Source organism: Channa argus, chromosome 8, assembly GCF_033026475.1.
Source record: "Channa argus isolate prfri chromosome 8, Channa argus male v1.0, whole genome shotgun sequence".
In the NCBI taxonomy this organism is placed as follows: Eukaryota; Metazoa; Chordata; class Actinopteri; order Anabantiformes; family Channidae; genus Channa; species Channa argus.
This window is the reverse complement of record NC_090204.1, coordinates 10,227,806-10,246,409: the sequence shown is the minus strand read 5'-3', so window position 1 is coordinate 10,246,409 and position 18,604 is coordinate 10,227,806. Positions and strand designations below refer to the sequence as shown.

Here is an 18,604-nt window from a genome sequence, read left to right as displayed (position 1 = left end):
GTGAAAGTGATTTGAGGAAATATGAACAGTAGGCCTTTGTTTCCTTCCAGTATGTGCATGAAAACATGAGTTTATTCAAATTAACCAGCAATAAAGCGCCAACACATGACACACACCGTTTTTCCAGTCTCTCGCACAAGGTTCATTTCATTGCTGTAAATCTATTAACAATTAAAGCAAATCTGAGCTACAACTTTATGACAACTGGGCAAACCTGAATTGCTGAGAAAAATCCAGATATATGAAATTAACTGAACTTTTCACCTTAGCTTTCTTTAGCTAAAGATACTATAATTAATCTTTTGTAATATATTCCTCCAGATTTTTGGTTTCAGGACTTAGATCTTCTCCCCCTTTATTCAAAATAAGCAGTGATGAGTTTCCTGCAGAAATACAAAGCCTGAATTGGTAACAGTTGCATGCTTTCTTCTGGCTTTTGACAGCTGAGAGCCTGAATAATAAATACTTTTTAATAATGTGGAACAGTGGCAAAGATTTGGTCTAAACAGTGTTTAATTCCGGAACTTGACATTGAGTCTGAACAATCACCATGTCAATGCTATGGTAAATCAGTCCACAGAATCTGAAGCAGCCCGCTGTCCAAGAAGAGAAGTACCTACTGTCGGTCCAGACCTAGAACTTCTTTCCTTTATGTAACCTATTGAAACGCCAAATGTTTTCCTTCCTCAGACGCTTCCAGTACTCCCAACTGTCTGACTCCAGCTCATGCAGCTTTTTGGGTGATCCTAGGTTCAACTGGAATAACCTAAGTGAAAAAAAAGGACATCTGTAAGAAATCTATCCTAAAACATATCAGCCCAACACGCTCGAACAAAAAAAAGGGTTTTAAATAAAGAAAGTATATGTATACTTTGCCACAGAAAGCAAATAAAAAAACATATAAAATACATGGAACACCAGGAAGAGATAAGTTACTATAAAACCCCTCCTCCCCAACTTCTGTTTTAATACATGGACTCATAGTAAATTGTATTTGATAAAAAACCTAACTTCAAATTAAAAACATAACTCTATAAAGTAAAATATAAATTAATTAAAAATATAAAACAGAAAACATGTGACTGCATAAGTCTTCACCCCCTTTACAATAACTCACCTTAAACATCACCGGTGCAGCCAATTATTTTGAGAAACCACAGAGTTAATTAAATAGAGAACATGGATGTGTATATTGATGTGTTTTTGTTTTTTGTGGATTGTAGTATAAATACACCTGTATCTGGAAGGTCACATTACTGTTGAATAAATATCCTAGCTAAAACCTACACAGTGAAAAAACGAACAAAGAAAAAACAAAACTCCAAACAAATCCACCTGGAACATTTCCAAATTCACTGAAAGCATCTCGAAGTACAGTTCAGTCTCTCATGTGTAAATCTGTCTATTGCAGACTCTCCTAAAAAACTGAATGGCTGAGATCGGAGAAACTATTCTTACAGCAGCTGATGGCCAGGTTCCTCAGCAGTCTTAGAGTCTAGTCTGATGATCAAAAAGCTCAACTTGGGTTTCTTGGGTTAGACCAAAGTATCATCTCCTAGTTTATTTCATTGTCCCCCTAACGTACCTTGCCTTTCATTTCAATAATCTTTTTACTGAGTTGCCTGGACTGTCCTTTTGGTTTTATTGTGTAGTAACTATATTTATATTACAGTTACTATTCACTTCACACAGGTGAGTTGACCTTTGAAATCAACTGTCTGCACCAGTAATGATTTAGAAAGTTGCTTTAAATGGGACGAATAGTTATGCAATCACTTATTTTCAATTTTAAACTTTTAATTATTATTGATTACTTTGTTAAGATTCTTTTTCACTTTTATGTGAAAAAAGGACGAGTCTTTTAGTAATACATGCTCTCACCACTCTGGATATTCTACAGGTGACTTCAATTTGGGATCTTCTCCTTGCTTGAAGATGTTGGCCCCTACTGCATAAGATGTAAGCCTCACAGGGTCTTTACACACCTCTGGGCCTTTCAGCTCCTCTTTTGCCATGCCTTTACCTTTTCCTTTGCCCACTAGAAGAGACACGTGAAAACATTTGTGATGGCGGCAGTATAAACATGATGGTGTATTAAATAACACTGGTTTTGTCAGCTGACTGAAAACTAAACAATAAGAAAACTTTAAATATAACGTAAGGAGATCTAAGTCTTAATGGCATATGCAGAATAGGCTGCAAACATAAGTTGATTCACTCATTCTAGTTGATACCATAATGTATGACGCTGCATTGCAAAGACTTATACAAAATATAATAGAAAGAGGTGTTATTGTTGTTTAGTTCAGCTTTAATGATTCAAATGCGGTAGTAAAATAATAACGTTAGCGTAATACGATTTAAAAGCAACACAGACTACATCTTCTAGTAATCTACATCTTCTAGTTATATTATATTCTATGTTAACAGGATCGTAGAATTTAATCCAGGTTGTTGTATAAATGCACGTTTACTTGCTGTACCTATTAAACTGCCAACTGAGTCTCTACTGGCTGTTTATGTCCTCTTTACTCACCAACTTTCTTCGCATATCCGCACGCCTGTATTCTGTTTAACATTTTCGTTCTGTAGACCGCTGTTGTGCTGTTGATTGTGAAACATTTTGTAAACGCTACCATCCTAATCAAACTGTACCCTGACATTGTTGATTAACACCGCACCATGCTACCTTTTGACATTCATACTTCCTTCAACTTCCGCTTTGTGCTTCTTTTTTGACTCTGTAACATAACCTTTGCTGCCCCCAGTGTACGGGAAGACACACCGCACGAAAAAACAAAAAACAAAAAAAACAACCGTTTGCTTTATTTCACTTCAATCCGACAGGCGGCAGCACTGACGTGCCTGTGTCTGCTGCTCACTAATAACAAAGCAAAAGTAGACATAGCTTTACCCAAAGAAGAAAAAGACGACGAAACTTCTCGAAAAATGTCCGATTACGCCAATGTCCAGAAGGGTGCCTTGAAAATAAAAGGGGTGGGAAACATTTCCGCAGGAAAAAAGTAAGTATTTAATATTTGGGGATGTTATATTAAGACATGAAGCGTTTAAATGGGAGGAAATAAGCAAGTCACAACTGCTGAAACAACCTCTTAATGTTCCGAATGTGAGGCTAATGGTAGCGTTTGCTTAATACGTAAAATACCGTTACCATAAACATTGTAGACTTTATACAAAGTCTGTAGTAGGTAGTGAATCACGAAGATTTATTTGGAAATACGTATGAAAAAACATTTTACAGCAGAAACCACTACTCATAGTAGTTAGTCAGCTAACTAACAACTAGCTAGCTAGGTAACACCAGCATTCACTGCAATGATTTCCTAATCCTTATTATTATCTAGCATTCCTAAGCGGAGCTGCCTCGGCATACTTTAAGCTAAAAACTCCAAAACGTTCAACTTATAAAGGACATTAATGCTTGAACACCGCGATTTGTATACTTGCAAAAATTACTCCTTTTGATGACGTCACCGATAACCTCGCTTCCCAAATTCTTGGACGGCATAGACTGTGTGGTTAGAAAGGTGCTCAAATCCTTTTTTTTTCTTCTGCATCTTTCTTTCTTTCTTTCTCACAATGTGCGCCTGTAGATGTAGCGTTTAACGAAGTTATCATTACATGTATATCTTACAGGAAAAAACAAAAGGATAAAGAGAGTAAGCATCGTTTGGAGCAGGTCGTGACCAGTCAAAACGAAGAGGAGGTGAAAACCAAGAAAGCATATATTGATAAAAGGACACCGGCACAAATAGCCTTTGACAAAATGCAGGAGAAGAGGGTAAGGCATTTTCTCCACCATTTAAAATTGACTTGTCAATAATATGAGAAATACTGACAAAAGCTGGCAGCTGGTAACTTTGCAAACTCTTCCATAACACAAGATTTATCCAGGTTTTAATTGTCTTTGCAGTAAGTAACAAAACTGCAATAATCAAAAACAGGAAATTCTAAAGGCCAATGACATTTTGGATAGAAAACTAAAGACATGAAAGATCATCACTGTTTTTTATCAGCTTATAATTATTGTGTTTGTGACTTTGATGAAGCTCAGATATACAACATATGCGAGAACTAGGAAATTACAAAACATGCTATTACCTTTTGTTGTGATTGTTTATTAGCAGAATTATGTTAGAGATGTGTTTCTAGACATGTTTACACTGTCCTTACTCAGTGTTGCTGTACATCAATTGAGTTTTTTCCTGTAATTGTGTCTTTTTCTGTTTTGCTACAGCAAATGGAGAGGATTTTAAATAAGGCATCAAAGACACACAAACACAGAGTTGAAGTAAGTCCTATTAGTCGCTAGATAGCACTTATCAGTTCAATTAGTTAACTCAGGGTAAAACTTGTTTTCAGGGATCAATGTACAGATAAATGTTATAGTATAATCTAATTCTGTTGTTTTGTCTGTCTCAGGATTTCAATCGGCACCTCGACAACCTGACAGAGCATTATGATATTCCCAAGGTCAGCTGGACCAAATAGAAGATGAGCAACTGTTATTGCTGTTGCTTATTTCTTGCTTGTTTGAAAGTCTTGCACGTCACTTTTGTCATTCATTTTTGAATTGTGTATTATTAGCTAATTTTATTGTATTTTCAATTACAATGTATTGTTTGCATTCAGTTATTTTGTTGTACATAATAAAGTTTTGACTAAACACATCTATTGTCTGTCTTTAGCTTACCATGCATATATGTGATTTGACCACAGAATATATTAGCTAATATTAAAAACATTTGAAAAAAAAGTTTTAAAACTTTATAAAAAGTATGTACTCTTTTTACTTGGCATTGTAATACGACACTGACAAATGGCACACACAGAACCAAATGTGTATGGTGCAGTTGCCCACATTGAATTCTTTGAAATGGCACATGCAAAATGTATGTTTGGTTCTTTACCAAGTTATGATCGAATACTCACTTCACCGAAATGAGCTTCTTTGTCTACCAACATATTTAGTCTTTAGTATTGATGGCGAAACTCCAGAGGTGTAAGTTAAACATTAACATGCAATACAGAGTACAAGACTATCAAACGACCAAATTGTTCTCAATCTTTATTGAGCAATAAAAGATGTTCAGGATTCAGCCAGTTTTGTTTTTACAGTTCTTAATTGACATAATAGAAATACTCTCACAGTAGAAAGAGTATTTCCATAGTGTTCTTCTGTCTGGTGTCAAAGCTCACTTTGGACCTAACATGTCACCTGGCTTCACCCACTGCTCAAATTGCTCCTCGGTGAGGTAGCCCAGCTCCACGGCTATAGCCTTAAGAGTTGAGCCCTTCTTGTGAGCCATCTTGGCGATGGTGGCAGCTTTGTCGTAACCGATATGTGGGTTCAGTGCAGTGACCAACATGAGAGACTCATTCATGAGTTTGTTGATTCTCTCAGTATTGGCCTCGATACCCACCACACAGTTGTTCGAAAAGGACACAGATGCGTCACCAAGTAGCTGAGCAGAGTTCAGCACATTCTTAATCATCATAGGCTTGAAGACGTTGAGTTCAAAGTGTCCATTGCTGCCTCCTATAGTGACTGCGACATGGTTTCCCATCACCTGGGCTGCGACCATGGTCATGGCCTCACACTGGGTGGGGTTCACCTTGCCTGGCATAATGCTGCTTCCAGGCTCATTCTCTGGTAAGATGAGCTCCCCCAGGCCAGAACGGGGTCCTGACCCAAGGAAGCGAATGTCGTTGGCAATTTTCATCATGCTAACAGCCACTGTGTTTAGCGCTCCACTCAGCTCCACCAGGGCATCATGGGCTGCCAGAGCTTCAAACTTGTTGGGAGCTGTGACAAATGGCAGACCTGTGAGAGAAGCAACAGTAGAAGCTACTTTCTCAGCAAAGCCAATGCGGGTGTTGAGTCCTGTACCTACTGCGGTGCCCCCTGCTGCCAGTTCATACACCCTAGGCATAGCGGCTTTCACTCTCTCTATGCTATATTTAACCTGCTGTACATAACCGCTGAACTCCTGTCCCAGTGAAAGTGGCACAGCATCTTGAGTGTGTGTTCGCCCAATCTTGATGATATCTTTGAACTCTTCAGCTTTAGCAGCCAGAGCATCGTGCAGAGTCTGCAGGCCGGGTAGCAGGACCTGGGTGACCTCTGTGGCTGCAGCAATGTGCATGGCAGTGGGAAAGGTGTCATTAGAACTCTGGCTCTTGTTGACATGATCGTTAGGGTGGACGGGATCTTTAGATCCTAGTTTCCCACCTAGGATCTCAATAGCTCTGTTGCTAATCACCTCATTAACATTCATGTTGCTTTGAGTACCAGATCCAGTCTGCCACACCACCAGAGGGAAATGATCATCCAGTTTACCAGCTGATACCTCATCTGCAGCCTGAATAATTGCATCTGCTATCTTTGGGTTGAGACCAAACTCCTTGTTCACCTCTGCAGCCGCTTTTTTCAAGATACCAAAGGCCTTGATCACTTGGATTGGCATTCTCTCACTTGGTCCCCCTATCTTGAAGTTCATGGTGGATCTGACAGTCTGGGGACCATAGTACTTGTCGGCTGGGACCTTGAGCTCACCAAACGTGTCCCGTTCAATCCTGTACTCTGAACTTGCCATTCTGGACGTGCAGATGAGTCGTTTAGAGTTGACGCTGAGTCTCTGCAAAGCCAAGAGGTTGCAGTTATACTGCTGGACGCGTCTCAGAGAACGAAACATGGCTTCTCATTAGAGGTGAATGTAGGGGGGAGGTCAACGCAGCTTTCCACATCGTACTCTCTCATTGGATGAAGAGGAAACTGATCGTATATCAGCGAATAGTAAAGCTAGGAAGGCGGGATATCCGCGCTGGTTGTCGTATCGAGTGGAAACGACCAGGCTTCTTCATCCGCATCAGTGAAGTTTGACACAACATTGAATAATTGTATTTCCGTTTTGACAATGGCAGAAAATGTACCCTAAAAAATAAAAGTCCGTTACTTCACAAACTCTTTAATTTATAATGGCGCATTACACTTGCAACTCGTATAGTCATTGCATGTCTGTCTGTCTGTCTGTCTGTATGCATGTATTTATGCATGTATGTACATATGTATGTTTGCACGTACGTATGTATGACCTTTTATTTTTGCATTGCTGCTGAAATGTTATGTGATAAAGATTCACTTAAAGAAAGCAGATGTGATAGATTTAATTAACTTCGTTACTTTATTACTAGATCTTCTTGCTCCCATTCCCTTCTCATGTCACCGGCTTTAGTAAGTCGTTACTTTGCAGAAGTACTTAATAAAATAGGGAACTTTACTTTGAATTCTAAGAACGTGCCTTAACCGGAAGTGTTTTTTGTGTCGCTGCCGTCTTCACCCCGCTGTGTCTTCTCGCGGTAACGTTAGTATACTGTTAGCTTGCTAGCTAACCCCATCGTTTCCAGGTTTCGTGTCGACCTGAAAACAGCAAACCAAGAGAGACACAGAACGACTACGCAGCTGAATATTCTTTAAATCTAGACTGCACAAAGGAGCGGGACAATGCCCCACAACTTCCAGCCCGGAGACCTGGTCTTCGCTAAAATGAAGGGATACCCCCACTGGCCAGCCAGGGTAAGCAAGTAACTAACGTTTACAGCACCCGGAGGGGCGGAGGAGGAGGTGGGCTGCATTGCCTGGGACGCCAGAGAAGGTTCTGTGTTTATCTTTTGTACTGTCTAACATGGATACCTTTCACATAGTTAAATAACTTCATTCTTGGTTGGGGTGACAGCTTGCCATAGGTCCACAGTCATTCTACGAGCAGCATCATTTTTATGACTTGCTGATGGCCTAACGTTAATCTATATTCAGACGTAGACGTAAAGACGAGGCTAACGTTATTGTGGAAATGACGTTTGAGATAACTGCAAATGTGTCTGATAAGAAGAGATCCTCTCCACAATAAACCATGTATGGAATATGCATCATAACATAATGTATGATGTTTTGTTTTCTAGAAATAACCCATCATTTGTTTTACTTGACGTTTCCTAGATTGAAGATGTGGCTGATGGGGCAGTGAAACCACCTCCTAACAAAATCCCAATTTTCTTCTTTGGGACACATGAAACGTGAGTAAACTACAGTGTCAGTCACTTGGAGATTTGCATTTTAAGCTTGGTGTGGTAGGTAACCCTAAAAAAAAACCCCATCACACTTGCATTTTATTTCTTGTATCAGTTTAAAGGCAGGTATTAAATAAACAAAACTTTGTGAAATTTGGTGTCTTGGTGGAAAAAAAGAATGCTTTTTTTCATGCTTTTTGGTCGAACTGGCTATGCTACTGTTAAGTTAAAGATTTGACTGGTTTACTCCTATCTGATGATCGAATCATGTTGGATTTAATCTTTGTATAACCAAACCTGGATGAGTTCACCGACGTCTGACTGATCTGGTTTTTAGAGTCATATCTTATTTGGTGGTGTGAGATAAAAATACAAATCATTACTTTGCCACACACCACTTGTTTTTTTTAGTTTCCTTCCTTACACGTTATTCTTTTCTGAAGGTGCATTTTTAACGACTGGCCTATGTCAGTTTGAGTGCGCACTATGTTTCTTAGAGATATGTTGACATGTTTGATCTTTGGACACAACACCAGTTTCAAACACCATCTGCTTGACAAGATGGCACTTGCAGTGTGTTCATCCATCACTAGGTGGCACAGTCTACTTTTCCAAATTTAGTGTAAAATTTCTTTAACGCCAGTAAAATGATAACAGTGGTTTGGTTTTGCTTAAGGGGTTTATTATATTTTGTTAAATTGTTCACATTATCTTTATTTATTTGTTTTACAGAGCATTCCTTGCACCAAAGGACCTTTTTGCTTATGACAAATATAGAGAACGGTATGGAAAGCCCAACAAAAGGAAGGGATTCAATGAAGGTTTATGGGAAATTCAGAACAATCCACATGCCTCCTACAGTGCCCCACCTGTAGTAAGTTACCTTGACATCAATAATTGTAAAAGTTGAAGTATTCTCAATTCAACTTTACCTCATTCGCAAAGAATATTGTTGATTTAGACTTCTTAGTTGTTTTAACTTAAGGTGTTAATCTTTATTTTAATGAGTATTTTTTTGTTTTATTACATCTGCACTCACAGGGAATATATGAAGCACTTTAAATTGTCTGGCTGTTGAGAGGTGCCATGTAAATTACGTTGCTTTACCTTTAATTCAAATGCTGCAGTGCATTCTGGTGGGTTGCGGCAGTTTGGTCTGATGGTTACCACGACAAAAAACGTTCTACTCTGTTTTATCACTGTCTCACTGCTTAATATAAACTATCAGAAAAGGCAAACTGATTTAAAATCTTTAGGAGATTCACATTAGCAACGGGAGTTATAGCTATTTTTAACACACTTTATAGATTGCAGTGCATTTCACTGAGAAATTTGTCTGCAGCCAGCGAGCTCCTCTGACAGCGAAGGAAACGATGCGGAAGTAGGAAGTGATGAGGATGAAGATGACGAAGGGACCATGGTTCCACAGAAAGCTGACTCAGGAAGCGAGGTTGACTCAGATTCTGGGAGTGAAGACCAAGGAAGAGGAGGAGGAGTGAAGCGAAAGCCTTCAGCTCCCAAAGTATTTATCCAGACATTCAGTTTTATTAGTAACTCCTCTGATCTTAATAAAAGTGTTATTGATGTAAGTAGAAAAAGAGAATTGACACTTAATAATAAAATAAAAAAAATAAAAAAGGGCGCACTTGGCAAAAAAACAGGAGGTACCAGCAAAAAAAATTACTTAATTATCATTAGCTTCCTTTTTTATATCACGTGTCATAGTAATGACTAAAGTATAAGAATTGAGGCAAATGCATGGCTTGAGTCCTGATTAGACAACTAGACACTGATTGTTTGGCTGATTCCGGTTAACCCTATTTACATGCTTGTTTTTTCTGTTTTAGCGGCCGCCTCCTCCCAAAAAAGCTCGAGGCTCATCCAGTGAACGAGATGAGGTGGAGAGTGGATCCCGCTCTGAATCAGAGCCCACACCTTCAGAGTCTGACTCTGGAAAGAATAGTGACCAGGTAATCTATCTCACTCTCACACACACAGAGCCAGAATATGATTTTTAATAAATAAAATAGTTGCTAATATAGTGCTTTTATTCAAAGCGCTTTACAATGTTGAGTCCCATTCACTCATACACTCACACACCAATGACGGTGGCTGCCATGCAAGGTGCTTACCTGACCCACCGGGAGCAACTTGGGGTTCAGTGTCTTGCCCAAGGACACTTCGACATATAGCCAGGAGCGGGGATCAAACCACTGACCCTGTGGTCCATGGACAACTGCTTTACACACTGAGCTACAGCTGCCCCATGGTGTTTTAGGTTTCGTGAAACTAAACCTTCTTTAATAGTTATACTTGTTTGTCCAAAAGGATTTTACTCCAGAGAAAAAACCTGGTGGACGTGGTGGAAAAAAAGCAGGAGGAGGCAGAGGAAAGAAAAAGGTGAACCATTTGATCCCTTTATATAATAAAAGTAGTCTGAAAACCTTGTGATGGCAGTTTCTGATTTGGTGCTCCATCTCCTCTCTTCTCTTTAATAATGTTGCAGAAGGCTTCCTCTGACTCGGATTCAGATTCAGCATCAGGGTCAGAGAAGAAAGTAGTGGAAAGCGACTCAGAGGATGACAAGCCGCGACCAGCTCTGTCTGGCTCAGAATCCCAGTCTGGCTCAAAGTCTGAGTCAGACTCAGACCCACCTCCTCGGAAGGGCCCACAGTCTCGCAAGAAAGGTAAATCTTCTTTAGTATACATTGTTGTGCAAAATTATATGATGTACAGTAATTCATATTAAAGAAAATGTTGCCTGCATTTTTGGTTATGTTAAAGTGCTAAATTTGTCCATCCACAGATAAGCCTGCGCCAAAACCTCGTGCACGAAAGCCCAAACCAGCCCCAGCAAAACGAGCACCTTCATCATCATCTGATAGCGACAGGTCAGGCCACCATACATTGATGCCACATTGCCGCCTCACAGCTAGAAGTTTCCCAGTTGGATTCTGCCTGCTGACTGAGGCCTGTGTGGAGTTTGCATGTTTTCCCTGTATTTGCTAGGGTTTCCTCCAGAGTATTCTGGTTTCCTCTCACAGTCCAAAAACATGCATGTTAGGTGAATTGGTGACTCTAATTTGTTGTAGGTGTGAATTTGGGTGTGAATGGTTGTTTGTCTGTATGACTTTCTGTATTGCCCTGAGATAGACCAGTGACAATTTGCCTGTTTTTTCACAGTGACAGTGAACCTGATCGCATCAGTGAATGGAAAAAACGAGATGAAGAACGTCAGCGAGAGCTGGAGGAGCGCCGGAAAAAGGAGGAGGCAGAGGAGATCCGCCGTCTACGAGAGAAAGAAAAGGAGGAGGATGAGAAAAAGAAAAAAGACAAAGATAAAGGTAAAAAGGGGAGCGACAGTGACAGCAGCAGTAGCTCAGAAGAAGGTGTAGATGATCACCCATTAAAGAAGTCCAAGAAACCCCCTCCACCCCCCATCCCTGCACCTTCAGATTCTGATTCTTCACCATCAACTGAGGTACAGTAACTTAATGACAATATTAAAAAAAAACTTAATTATCAAAATTCTAAACTTGTTGTTACAGAATAATAGGGTTGCAAATGAGCGTGTGCTTTTCTCATGAAAAGGTGAAGAAATTACCTAAGAAGTCTGACAGCCAGAAGAAGGCAAGAATAAAAAAAGAGAAGGAGAGAAAAGAAAGAAAAGAGAAAGAGCTAAAAGAGAAGAAAGCCAGGCGGTCGGAGGAGAAATCAAGAGCAAGGTAAGTGCATAATGCGGAACAGACTACAGTATGCAGATCTCATTAGAAGAACTTTGTTAAAAATTAATCTACACAGAGTTCCCTTTTCTTTTAGGTCTAAGCCAGAAAGGCCCAAACGTAAACCTGAGAGACTTCCAGAAAGGAAAGTGGAAAAGAAAAAAGGTTATTGTCTCATACAGTCACACTCAGACTCATAAACACAGACTAAACACTTGGTTGTATCTGTTGTTTCAGTAAGGGGAAAGTAATAATTGAATGAAACTTTGTCTGTTTGTAGAGCCATCGCCAGAGGAAAGGCTACAGAAACTTCATACAGATATAAAGTTTGCACTCAAAGTGGACAACCCAGTAAGGGATATCCATGACTTCAGTGATTTCAGTTAAATGCAGTTTTGTGAATACTGATTTCTTTATTTATGCATTTGTGTGTTGTCTAGGATATAGAGCGGTGTCTAGAAGCCTTGGGAGAGCTTGAGGCTATACCCGTCACCAGCCAGATCCTCCATAAGAATGCCGAAGTTATTGCCACATTAAAGAAGGTACTTTCTTTGTCTTTTGTTTGTATGTTTGCAAACTTCTAATGCAGTATAAGGAAAGGCAAAGACCAACATTTTTGACTATAATTTTCTATATTCTCTACCTCAATTGTTTGTTTTTTTTTCTTTAGATTCGGCGCTATAAAGCCAGCGCTGCAGTCATGGAAAAAGCTACTGATGTCTACAACAAGTTGAAACTTCGGTTTGTTGGCAAGCCAGAAGTGGCAACTAAACCTAAAATGGAAAACAAGGAACCAGAAAATAACATGAAGGAGACAGAAAACACAGGTAAAAAGTCATATTTTGGATCTTGTGGGAATTTGGGTTCTGCATTATGAAGATGTTTCTTCATCAGACATAGTATACTGGTTTTAGTTTGAACTGTTTATTCATATGAATGTAAATTTGCCATTTCTAGACTCCACCCCAGTGAATGGAGAATCTGAACAGAAGAAAGATGATATGCTGGTAGGGGAAATGCCAAAATCACCTGACGAGGAGGATAATAATGGCAACACCACTTCAAGTCCAATCAGGTGAACATATCAATATACAGAATTTTCCCTCTAGCTTCATTTATCATCACTTGTGCAACTAGCATACTCTTAACAGCTACTTCAGTAGGTATACCTGTACAATCTAATGCAAAATTACATAGCAGCTTTTCCTCCACATTCATTTTAAATAATGTGGCCAAATCAATAGAACCACCCCTTAATATAAGGTTCTCCAGTAGGAGTCCACCACCCACTAGGACCTTAATTAGTAGGTTTATTTATAAAGTACCTTTCAAGAGTAGACGCACAAAGTGCTTTACAATAAAATGCTATGTAAAACTCTACAGTAAAAGAAAAAATAAAACAATAATGGCTACAACAAGGATAGTAACAGATAAACAAAAGCACATCTAAACAAGTGGGTCTTTAGCTGCTTTTTAAGTGTCCAGAGTTTCCACAGATCTGAGATCCAATGGGTGAGAATTCCAGAGTTGAGGAGCTTCAACCTCAAAGTCTGTTCTCTTGAGCCTAGTGTGGGGGACAACAAACCATTGTAAACTAAGGAATTCCCATGCTGGTCAAGACTCATAGCTTGTTCCACCTACACGAACAAAAACTAGGCTTAACAGAAGATGTAAGAAAACCCAGACTCTTTTTTTTTACCTTGGGAACCAGGTGGGGCAGTAATAAGAACTTCTGTTTTGTTGGCATTCAATTGTGAATAAATATTAGTCATTCAATTTTCTTAATAGAGGTGAGACAGTTTAAAAGACTAGATTGTCTTTTAATGTATAAAATAAAATATTATAATTATTACCTTTCTAGCTGGTTCAACTTAAAAACTTAGAAATTATACCCTTGTAAAAGTTTAATTTATGGCAGCTGCTGTATTAAATTGCATTAGATTGTGCAAGTGTACTGAATGAAGTGGCCAGAGACTGCACCTTGCAGACAGTAAATGGAAAGGAATCTCAATTTAGGTTAAAGTAGAACGATTGTACATCTTTAATTGGCACATGTGTAACAGTGGGAGTTGTTTACTAGCAATGACAAAGCCTATATGATAATAGTTTTAATGTGCATGTAATTATGATTTAAGCAGAGAAACAGTTCTTCTGATTAAATGTGCTCTTTCTCTTCAGACAAAGCCCTGACAGTCCTCCTGGACAACAAACGCACACCTATGAAGAAGCAGACAACTCCATCTCTGCAGAGACAGAGCCACCTGGGGTAGAAAGCTGAAAGACCATTACCCATCACTGCAGTGGACCAAATGCTAAAAGGTGGCGACCTCTTTGTTTGACGTTTTCAGTTCTCCTGGGCCAACTACACTGCAACACACCCAGCATTTCCTACATCATCTGTTACGTCAACTTTGATGTTTTGGACATTTCTTACTATATTGACATCAAACCAAAAGGCCCCATTACTCCCACCGTTTGGTCCATTATTTATCACAGCAAAAAGGAAAGCTATTAGTGTGATAGTTTGCGGCACTGCGCAAACCCTGTTTGTTTGTCAGATGTACTTTTCTTTTTATACACTTGGTCCGTCCTGGATCCTCATCCCAAACCACTGCTCCAGGCTACTTTGTTCTTTCTACCACATGAACCTACTTTTTTATGTACACCAATTAGCCATAACAATAAGACAATCTGGTGATTAGAATTTAAAATTTAACGCTGACCATTATGAACAGTTGTCCAAACTGGGGCTAAGTGCCCATGTCGACCGCTGTTAACCAGATTATTAAAATCTCCAGTTTGTTTTAAAGTTGTGGCTGATTGGTGCATAATGAATGATTAAAATTTTAGCACTTCTTACCGGAATTTAGGCTGGGGTCGTTTGAGGTGAAACTTTGAATCTTGTGGGGAAGTTGGTTGGAAATAGGGCAATGCTGTTAATTTTTCTGTGTGAAGATTTTGCACGTTCCTTTACATCTGTTTGCTTTTTTTTTTTTTAAATATAAAGCCTAAAAAACATCTAAAAGGCTTCCTCTGTGTGTATGACGTGAGAATGGTAAAGTACTATTTGTGAGTCCTTTATATTGATAATTTTTTAAAAATCTGGTCTTTGTCCAATTAATTCTGTCTGAAATGTAAAGGCATGAATTGAGTCACTTAAAACTTTTTTCCAACTAGGGTTCACCTACTTTTTTATAGCCTTGTTTTCAGATATCTGCATCTACAGTTTTGTCTAAACAATTGTTGTGGAGTTACACACCTTGCACTCTTATTTCCTATTAATGTCTGCTTTCAGTAACTTGCATAATAGATGGAATAACTGTACAGATCTAAAACTGGCCTAAAGGTTATTGCGATCTCATGTAGCTGTGACCTATTTTGACATTTTCCTGTCATATGCATACAGGTGTTTTTAGTGCTATGTAAATTGGTAAAGCATTTCTATTACTTAGTTGAGACTTGAATAAAAATCTCAGCATGGATTTTGCTTCTATCTCATTTCAAACTGAATTCATTTACATCTCGTGTAAAATTATTCGCAGCTGGTAACTTGAACGTTTTGGCCAGTTGAATACTTCTCTTACATTTGTGGTCACTTATTGTGGAAGTTTGAAAGTTCATGGATTTTTTTAGAGGGGTCGGCTGACAGAATTATGAGGGATTATAGAACATAAATTGTCATTTATAGTTCACAGTAGAGCAGGTTACTATTAGTAATAAGACAATATGGGTGCAATACGTTTCTAGTATGATAGAGGGGACTAGACCTTTTAATTTCTCAGCGTCCTACCTGAGAATCTCGCGTAATACTGAAGTCAGCTGACTTTAGACGCCATTTTGTCAGCCATTTCCTACACTCATCCATTGCCAGCGTCTCTACACATCACAGGGAGCACCGTTTGGCCTCCTGTTCAGAAAGCCTTGCCTGGTAAACAGCAGCGGATCCGTACACACGGTATCCGGGTTGATGAGAGACAGTCTAGCAGGTCGGTCGGCACCCACTAGACCTTCGCAAGTCGCTTGGTCCCGCAGGACAGAAGCGGTACAAGTCACAGACAGACATGGCTTTGAAGATTGTCAAAGGGAGCATCGATCGGATGTTCGATAAAAATCTTCAGGATTTAGTACGTGGCATTAGGAATCACAAGGAAGATGAGGTAAGATGACCAAAGACCAAACACCGTCATCTGTAACATTTTAGGCTTCGCATTCAATATTGTTTTAAGTCAGTATATTGTCATTACCGTTATCAGTGTGCAGCTAACGTTAGCTAACGTCAAAAGCTAGCTAAGGCTAAGGTAAATGATCATTAGGGAGGCTGATAAGCTAGTGTTAGCTTAGTAATTTTACAGCTAGCTAACAGTTAAACATTGGTTTTAAGCCGTGGTGCGGAAGGTTGAATGTAGCGCTACGTTAACCAATGCTAAATAGAAGGTTGGAGAGTAAACATAACAAGAATAGCACTGTACATGTTAGGTTTTAAGCAAACAGGCGTATTGTTACGTTAGGATGGTTACTGGCAGCTAGCTAAGTTAAGTGTTACTTAAAAGAAGAAGCTGGGTCGTTAGAATACCTATTACCATTTACCAGGCGACTAAGCTACTTTGCACAAGTGTTCCAGTATCGTCTTACACTGTTAACTTTGTCGATTACCGGTTGCTGTCCTTTAGTGAGTCATGTAGGTAGAAGTGTCCAGTGGTCTTTAGACTCCCCGTGATAATTGTTTGATTTATTTTAGTGAAGGACACAGTTTATCATGTAGGCTAATGTTGGTTCTGGTTTCCTTTTGAGCCACAGCAGGCATGACCATCCTGTATATTGATGTCAACACTGCATGTTACATAAACTTGTAAATCACATAAAATGAATCAGCCTGCAGGTTATTTTAAACGTTCCCATCAGTGATCAAAGGGCAGCTCTTCTCTGTCAGAGCTCTGTAGGTGATGACAGAGTCACAGCACCAGACCTGAGAGGGAGGAGGATTTTGGGATGGGCCATTAGAGGGCACTGTTTGGGACAGCCACGTCTCCATCTCTCACATCAGCATTGCACTTACTACAGTATGTTGGTTTTGCCTAACCTTGTTCCTGCTGCAAAACACTGCGTCGGGCTTTCTGTTTTGATGTTGCACAAAGTGCAGTTTTGTGCACACCTGTGTTACACTTTAGGCCAGGTGCTACATGTAGTGGTAGGCTGTCTAACTCCGGTGCATCCTTTGGATTTGATTTCTTTCTCAGTGTGGAAGGTTTGCCCTCCATACCATCCTATCGGGGAACCAGTTTACTCACAGGAGCTAAACAAACAGGCCTTGATGGCTGTATGCATGTACGTCTGTATTTGTGTCTTTAAGGTTTTGGATATAAAGAGCAATGTATTTTGCACCAATGTTTGATCTCTTGATTTAGTCTATAGTCTAAGTAGTTTGTCAGTGGTAACCCAATCTGAGCGGTCTAGATAAGATGGTGGTTGCCCTGTCAACATTGGACAGTTTGATAAATTATTAATAGACTGAGCGTGTGTATGTCAGTCTCTGTGATGACTTTTTCCTTGCAAGCCCATATACTCATACAATCTATTTGTTTTTAATGTGTGCTGAGTCGTTGCGCGATTCATTCATTCACTCCGCCTACCAAACCTTTGACTAACAGGCATATTGAAAAAGTTATGAAGGTCTCCTAAGTTTAATTCAAGGAGATAACTAGTAAGAATGTTAGGCTTTATTGTTATTGGTGTCTGCTTAAAGAAAAGGGAGTCGCACTTGTTACAATCTTGAAAAGTACCAGCTTTTCACTAAATCTCCAGCTCAATTTGCTTTACTGGCAGAAATGTGTTCAGTGTTTTCACTGTGAAAAATATGTTACTTATTTAAATGGGTTCTCAATTGTTCATTGAAAGAGTGTGAGAAGAAGAAGCATTATGTGTGTCTGGTGATGGTAAGATGAATCCCTTCAAGTCTGCCACGAGCAGCAGAGCAGCAGCATCCCCCTTCCATCATACTTCCCATTGTCACTGTGGTGTCTCATGACTGCACACACATGACCAGCACACACTCACACTCCACGCAGTCATGTTTGTATCGCAAGGTTTCTACTCTCAACAATAGCTGACTGATTGCTTTGTCTAGAGGTCTGAATGAGCTTGCCCTAGAGTGTTGAATGAAGTCCTTAAGTGCATAGGAGAGCTGTTAAGTCACCCTTTACCTATTAGACTTGAATAAAACAACCTGTGTTTATTAACTGTGTAATGATAGTCAGCACCAAATGCAGTTTATGCAATAAGGCATAACTACTTTTTTATATACATCCTCACTTCAGTTATAGTTTTATTTTTATATCCTTTTTTATCCACTTTTTGAGATATTCCTGCTTATTTATTCTTCAGTTTTTTTTTATTTTTTTCATTGTATTGTATCACCAAGACAAATTCTCTGTCTTTGGCCTTACATTTGGCAAATAAGGCAATTCTATTGTGATATGGTAAAAGGTTTGGGGTCATTTTTATTTTTTTTTACTATTTGCATAAACATTTTGAATATTGTCATGAGGAAGTGTTTATAGTTTACTAAGTGCTTAATATATTGAGCTACAGTTTGGAAAAGGGCTTCAAATGATATGGTCAAACTGACTAGTCATGAATTTTTTGACTACTCTTGACATAACTTTGATTTCGAAACCAGTGACTCATCACATGAGTCTTTCAGTCCTGAGTTTGTTTTATGATTTAAAGACCTGTTGCTTTTCTTAAGCTTGTAGTGGATACATTTCGGTTGATACCAGAAGCATATTAAATAA

General features: G+C 39.2%; 5 protein-coding genes across 10 annotated transcripts in view; 3 read left to right on the top strand and 2 right to left on the bottom strand.

Moving 5' to 3' along the window:
• Positions 1-10: 10 nt before the first annotated feature.
• Positions 11-2,736, bottom strand: mrpl54 (mitochondrial ribosomal protein L54). Its single transcript, XM_067514519.1, has 3 exons — positions 2,537-2,736; positions 1,882-2,038; positions 11-766 (listed from the first exon to the last, which is right to left on the bottom strand). The coding sequence occupies exons 1-3, from the start codon at positions 2,661-2,663 to the stop codon at positions 634-636; spliced, it is 417 nt and encodes a 138-aa protein (XP_067370620.1). The 5' UTR covers positions 2,664-2,736; the 3' UTR covers positions 11-633.
• Positions 2,737-2,867: 131 nt separating this feature from the next.
• Positions 2,868-4,691, top strand: fam32a (family with sequence similarity 32 member A). Its single transcript, XM_067514520.1, has 4 exons — positions 2,868-3,023; positions 3,658-3,802; positions 4,259-4,312; positions 4,444-4,691. The coding sequence occupies exons 1-4, from the start codon at positions 2,950-2,952 to the stop codon at positions 4,510-4,512; spliced, it is 342 nt and encodes a 113-aa protein (XP_067370621.1). The 5' UTR covers positions 2,868-2,949; the 3' UTR covers positions 4,513-4,691.
• A 385-nt stretch (positions 4,692-5,076) lies between these two features.
• fh (fumarate hydratase) lies at positions 5,077-6,764 on the bottom strand. Its single transcript, XM_067514518.1, has one exon. The coding sequence runs from the start codon at positions 6,714-6,716 to the stop codon at positions 5,217-5,219; it is 1,500 nt and encodes a 499-aa protein (XP_067370619.1). The 5' UTR covers positions 6,717-6,764; the 3' UTR covers positions 5,077-5,216.
• Positions 6,765-7,342: 578 nt separating this feature from the next.
• On the top strand, positions 7,343-15,295 carry hdgfl2 (HDGF like 2). 2 transcript variants are annotated; one of them, XM_067514516.1, is made up of 16 exons: positions 7,343-7,597; positions 8,021-8,097; positions 8,824-8,965; positions 9,434-9,613; positions 9,939-10,061; positions 10,420-10,491; positions 10,598-10,778; positions 10,898-10,982; positions 11,275-11,572; positions 11,683-11,816; positions 11,893-11,978; positions 12,094-12,164; positions 12,254-12,355; positions 12,484-12,640; positions 12,771-12,888; positions 13,992-15,295. In XM_067514516.1, exons 1-16 carry the CDS (start codon positions 7,526-7,528, stop codon positions 14,089-14,091), a joined length of 1,998 nt encoding a protein of 665 aa, XP_067370617.1. In that variant the 5' UTR covers positions 7,343-7,525; the 3' UTR covers positions 14,092-15,295. The 2 variants fall into 2 exon arrangements, with proteins under 2 accessions (XP_067370617.1, XP_067370618.1); XM_067514517.1 differs by having other exon boundaries at positions 7,344-7,597; positions 11,911-11,978.
• A 363-nt stretch (positions 15,296-15,658) lies between these two features.
• Positions 15,659-18,604, top strand: part of ap3d1 (adaptor related protein complex 3 subunit delta 1) — a 29,289-nt gene continuing 26,343 nt past the window's right edge. For all 5 annotated transcript variants that reach the window (XM_067512849.1, XM_067512847.1, XM_067512848.1 and 2 more), the window contains exon 1: positions 15,659-15,970. In XM_067512849.1, coding sequence (XP_067368950.1) covers positions 15,875-15,970 — 96 coding nt within the window. In that variant the 5' untranslated portion in view covers positions 15,659-15,874. The remainder of the gene's footprint in view (positions 15,971-18,604) is intronic.